Source organism: Poecilia reticulata, linkage group LG16 (genome assembly GCF_000633615.1).
Source record: "Poecilia reticulata strain Guanapo linkage group LG16, Guppy_female_1.0+MT, whole genome shotgun sequence".
Classification (NCBI taxonomy): Eukaryota; Metazoa; Chordata; class Actinopteri; order Cyprinodontiformes; family Poeciliidae; genus Poecilia; species Poecilia reticulata.
In genome coordinates this window covers 582,175-587,455 of record NC_024346.1, presented here as the reverse complement: position 1 = coordinate 587,455, position 5,281 = coordinate 582,175, and the positions used below count along the sequence as shown (strand labels likewise).

The window sequence follows — 5,281 nt, the reverse complement described above, 5'->3', positions numbered from 1 at the left end:
AGCAATGTAACGTGATCCTCTGCAGCAAGTGATGGCAAAGCGGGGCGTCATCACGACTTTACACAGGTGAGTCTTTACCTCCGCAGCAGAGGCTCCACTGAGACCGACTCACCAAACCCCTGAGGTTCGATGAACCCAGGTTAAGAACCACCGTGTCAGACAGAGACCACTGTCCCTCAGGAGGACATGTTTGTCCAGATCGGCCATCAGATGTCATAAAATCAATAGTTTAACTTCCCCCATTGTCCTGACTGACGTTAAGTTCAGACGTGACCCAGCTGCAGGTACCTGCTGTGGACCTCGGCGTGTTGCTCATCCCCAGCAGCAGCGCCCTCTGCAGGTCTGGAGGAGGCTGAGCTGTCTGCAGCCAGTAGCAGCTGACGGCTGCTGGGAGCTGCAGCTGAGGCGGCAGGAGGCGCAGAGACTCCTGGGTCACTCCCAGAGCTTCCAGTAGGACGTTCAGACGGTCAGAGAGCGCCACCTGGGTCACCATGCAGGAGGAAGAGCATCAGGACGGGGGGCAGTCCCTGAACGCTGTGCTGAGGGACACGAGGACATGAGGACAGGTCTACAGTTTGAATGAAATCACCTGCGGCAGGGAGTCCAGTCTGAGCCTCTGGCTGGTTCTGGTGAACGTTGGTTCCACTGGGACGGATATCGGCCCGAGACCCGCTCTGTCAAACTCCACCACTGGGCTGAACCTGTCTTTGCCCAGCAGCAGGCCGTACATCACCTGTCGCAGCGGCCGGGAGGTCTGGTTGGCGCTGGGCCGGTACTCACAGTTCAGTCCTTGGTCCACCTGCAGATGAGACCCGGTTAAACGTGGAGCAGTTTCATGTTCCTGCTGCAGGTCTAAGCAGCTCTGTTCAGGTCCAGTCGGCTCCCTGAAGGCAACCGGACTGCACTACAGCTCCAGCAGAAAGCTGGACCGAGCCGTTCCGGTCCAGAACCGGGACTCCTGGCTAGAATAACAGTAGGAACTATAACTCCTCACGGACGTTGAAGGGGCGAAGAACTCGTGAACTGATCGTTATACGAATTCTGGGGAAACTTCCAGAGAAATGCTGACCTTCTGTTTGTCCGTCTGAGCAGGAGGAAGAGGAGGCTGAAGAGGTTTGCTGGTTTCCTTTACGGCTCGCTCCACCGCCTGCGGGAGGACCAGCGGTTAGCTGAGAGTCTGTCACTGCTGCTCCATCCTACTGAGGATGAAGGGTGGAGGTCTTGACCAGTCCTCCACTCTTGCACCCCCTGCAGGGTGAAACAATATTTTGTTAATTTTGGGGAATATGTTTTAGTTTCTAGAAGATCTGGAGGAACGCAAAGCTGGACCAAACATTGTGGATCCAGATCTGGTTCCAGTGACGGATCCTGAAGCAGCCGATGGAGGTCAGCAGGTCCGGGTGGTGGATCCAACCGACCGGAAGCTTCTGGACAGGATGGGTTCCACAACCCCTCAGGGAGTCTGTACCTTCTTAAAGCTCTGGATCAGAACATCCAGGACGTCTCCGCTGATCCGGGCCTCGGCCAGAGGAACCCGCATCCAGGCTGGAACCCGATCGCCTCCCTGCAGGAGAGCAGAGATCAATGAACCTGACCTGAAATCGTCTGAGGCGTCCAGGACCGTCCTAAAGGCCGTCAGGAGGTCCAAATGGATCCAGTTTTAACAAGAACACAGAACTGAGACTTCTGAAGCTCTGGTCTTCAGGAGGTTTTGGTTCTAGCTGCAGGTGTTCTGGAGAAACGGGTTTTCAGAAATACGGAGTGAGTCACCTGCTCCAGTGCTGGGAACTCAGGCGGCACTCCACGAAGGAAGAAGCGGCTCAGAGCGCTCCGACCCAGCTGGTACTCCTCCATCCCCAGACGCAGGTTCTGGAGGAGCTCCCGCTTGTCCCCGCTCAGGTCCCCCAACAGGCCCAGTGCTTCCTCCAGGACCTCCAGGGGCCCCCGGGACTCCTGGAGCCCCTTCAGCCAGCAGAGCAGCCCCTCCAGGCGGCCGCAGGCCTCTGTGCCGGTACCGGCCTGGACGAACCGAGTCCAGTCGATCCCTCTCAGCTTCACGTAGTCGTTACCGGCCAAGGCGGCGAAGGCGGGCAGGAGCTGGCGCCGGAGTCCGAAGAAGCTGCAGAAGCTGGAGGTGTAGTACCTCCTGCAGGAGACGGAGCTCCGGGAGCCGCTCTGCCTCACCTCCCGCCAGTGGAAGTGGCTGATGGGCAGAAACCCCCCCGGCAGGTCGAACACGAAGAAGTCGCTGTCGTTGGACAGAACCGGGCAGCRCCATTCTGACGCCAGCGCCGCTATCTCCTGGTCAGCCTCTGCAAAACACTGGGCCACCGGAACCTGCAGCCGGGCCAGCGTCTGTATGAAGACCAACTCGGCCAGCTTCGGTAGGATGTCTCTGTGCTCACCGCTCTCACTGGCTCGGCCCTTTTGTTGGATCCGATCTGTGGCTCTCTTCACTGCTGTTTGCGCCTTGAAGACATCAGAACCTCCGTCCAGAACCACGTAGGGAGTGATGTCACAGGCCCTCAGAGCAGCGATGAAACTCTCCACCAGAGACCCGTAGGCAGCGTACTCCCCGCCGTGGTTCTGATCCAGACCTGAAACCAGCCACAGAACAGCGGATGGAGGTTAAAATGAACAACAGTCAACGTCCTGTTTTCACCACGTTGTTCATTAACTTACAAATGTCCCAGTTTCTTGGTTGGTAAGCTGCATATCTAGTTGGTTTAGAGCTAACTGAATGAGCTTCATTCTTAGCTTTCGAACTAAATATTTAGACTGAACCTAATTGTTTACTTTCAAGGTCATTTTGTAGCTACAAATTAAATAGTTAGCTTGCTAACTAAGTATTTTGCCAACAATATACTAAGTATTTAAGGAGTTAAATGTTTAGTTTCTAAACAGCTTCAAGCTAAATATTTAGCTTGCTTATTAAATATTTAGTTGACGTTAATAAATGAATGAATAACAGTGAACAGAACTTGGAAAGGTAACATTTACTTGAGTATTTGGTTCCTAATGAATAGTTTTTCTGTACTTTTTACTTTTACTGCAGTGATATGTGGTCTTGGCCGTATGGAGGCCGTAGCCTTGCTTTGAACGTCTCTTTATTTCTCTTTCATCACCGTTAAAGCGGCTCGATGCCGAGAAGGCAGCCATTATTTTTACTGGCATGTACAGAAACTGGAATATGACTGAAAAGTTGCTTTGTCAGCATCACCAAGTGAAAGACATTATTTAGATTAATTAATTTTAACATATTTATATTCGTAGTGGGTTTAATAGCTGCTAAAAGGTTATTTTGGATCGGTACCATTAATCTGACGAGCCGGATCAGAACACAGATCCTCGTACTGAATCAGACTGTCTGGCTTTCACATGTAAGTTCAGCTCTAATGTTGGCACTAAAACACAAAAAGGCCTCCAGGAACTGGGTCCATCACTGGCTGAGCTGGACCGGTACCGCAGCTGGACCGGTACCGGTACCGCTGGGCTCTGCTCAGATCCAGGATGATCAGTCTGGATGGATCTAAAGCTGATCAACCATCAGATCCATCTGATCAGTGATCAATCCTCCATCAGAGCTCCTCAGGTAGCGGCTCACCTGGACCAGCTGCTGCTGGACCTGATCAGAACCGAACCTGGTGGGTCCATCTGCTGACCAGCTGTTTTCTCTGCAGTCAGAATGAAACGAGTTTCACCTTCATGGAGTTTATTTTCTCTGTTTTTCAGCTTATTGAGGATAAATGTGGTTCAGTTTCATCGTTTAAAATATTAAAATCATCATTTTGATGCTTCCTGGTCTAAATCACTGAATCGGGTTTCTGAGGATTCATGGGAGTTTTGACTCTTTGTAGTTTATTATAAAGTTTGTATATATTTTCGTAAACTTTGACGCAAATTCATTTTTATATCCCGACTTTTGTGTAAAATATGGCGCCGCAGTTTTTGTGCCGCTTTAGCCTGTGAGTCCGGTTCCGACCCAGAGTCCCGCTCCAGGTGTTTTACATTCACACACACATCTAAAGGAGGTGACAACAAACTAAGTTAAACTACGAAATGCAACAGTAAAACTCCGCAGCTTTTTCCGCAAYATGAGCCTAATTACTCATCATCTCACTGTTTATTACATCCTTATTGTTTGTTTTGTGTCCATAAAGACGGTTTTTCTATTTGAAGSGTCATTTTATTGATATTTATGYTAAAGTTGTTTCCTCCTCTGAACTTCCTGCTGCACAGAAACTGAAAGTATTTTCATAACCGCTGAGATTCAACCAGACTTTAGAACAGCAGCTTCAGCTGCAGCTCCTGACCGGCTGCGTCACCTGCTGGTCAACAGGGAGCCGTCCACCTGCTGACCGGGCGAGCCTCACCTGAGCTGAAGTAGAGCTGGTGGTACAGGCTGCAGCCGTCGACCAGCAGGCGGCTCCGGCCGAACCGAACCTCCCGGTAAATGTTCYGGTGTTTGTCCAGGAAGGAGGYCAAGCCCTGGACGCCCATCTCCGGTCTGAGCTTCAGGCTTCAGCCGCTTTGCTCGTGGTTTCCTTAACTTTCACATCGATGACGTCACGGCAGGTCCAGACCTGCAGCTGCTGGTTCCGACAGGATGATGATCGATTAATCATGTCGCCATGATGGGTCTATAGAGCGTCCAGGACTCAGTCATGACCTACAAAATGTGACTTTTGGACAAAAATAATTACAACAAAAAACTTTATTGTTGAAGTGAAAATTGATTTGTACTAAATAGTGACAAATAAAAGATTTAACATAAATCCGTGTTTATCCTGCTGCCTCTCAGCAGSGAGTCACTGCTAAACTCTTCCAGCTCTCAGGTTGGTGGAGATCAGCTGTGAACATGTCTGGACTTTGATTAGGCCGCTGCAAAGCTTCCCATAGAACAGCATGCTCCCATAATAATATAACAAAGCAAACTTTTATTCAAAATGCAGGTTGCATCAAAATAAACACTGAATCCAAACRGCTGATGTTTCTGAGACGATCCGCCTGTTGGGACAGACATGAGGAAAACACACTGAGGCCCGGTGCCCTCCCTCTGGGTCAGCTTAAAGGTCAAAGGTCACAGAGTGTCCCGCATTTTACGGACTTCGGCGAAGTGTATTACCCACAATTCATTGCTGCATGTGACGTTTAGAGTTAAAAGGCGGATTTATTGCAATGTTTTGTTTTTTCCATCTTTATAGAAAATTAAAAGAAAAATATCATAACATGGCACATTAGTAATAAAAAGTTTGATATGATAAACGGAGCAGAAAAAGAA

The 5,281-nt window shown here is 49.9% G+C and overlaps 1 protein-coding gene across 1 annotated transcript; it reads right to left on the bottom strand.

Moving 5' to 3' along the window:
* Positions 1-229: 229 nt before the first annotated feature.
* On the bottom strand, positions 230-4,505 carry LOC103477501 (protein asteroid homolog 1-like). Its single transcript, XM_008430655.2, has 6 exons — positions 4,374-4,505; positions 1,771-2,597; positions 1,469-1,564; positions 1,070-1,147; positions 590-799; positions 230-481 (listed from the first exon to the last, which is right to left on the bottom strand). The coding sequence occupies exons 1-6, from the start codon at positions 4,498-4,500 to the stop codon at positions 230-232; spliced, it is 1,590 nt and encodes a 529-aa protein (XP_008428877.1). The 5' UTR covers positions 4,501-4,505.
* Between the last annotated feature and the right edge of the window lie 776 nt (positions 4,506-5,281).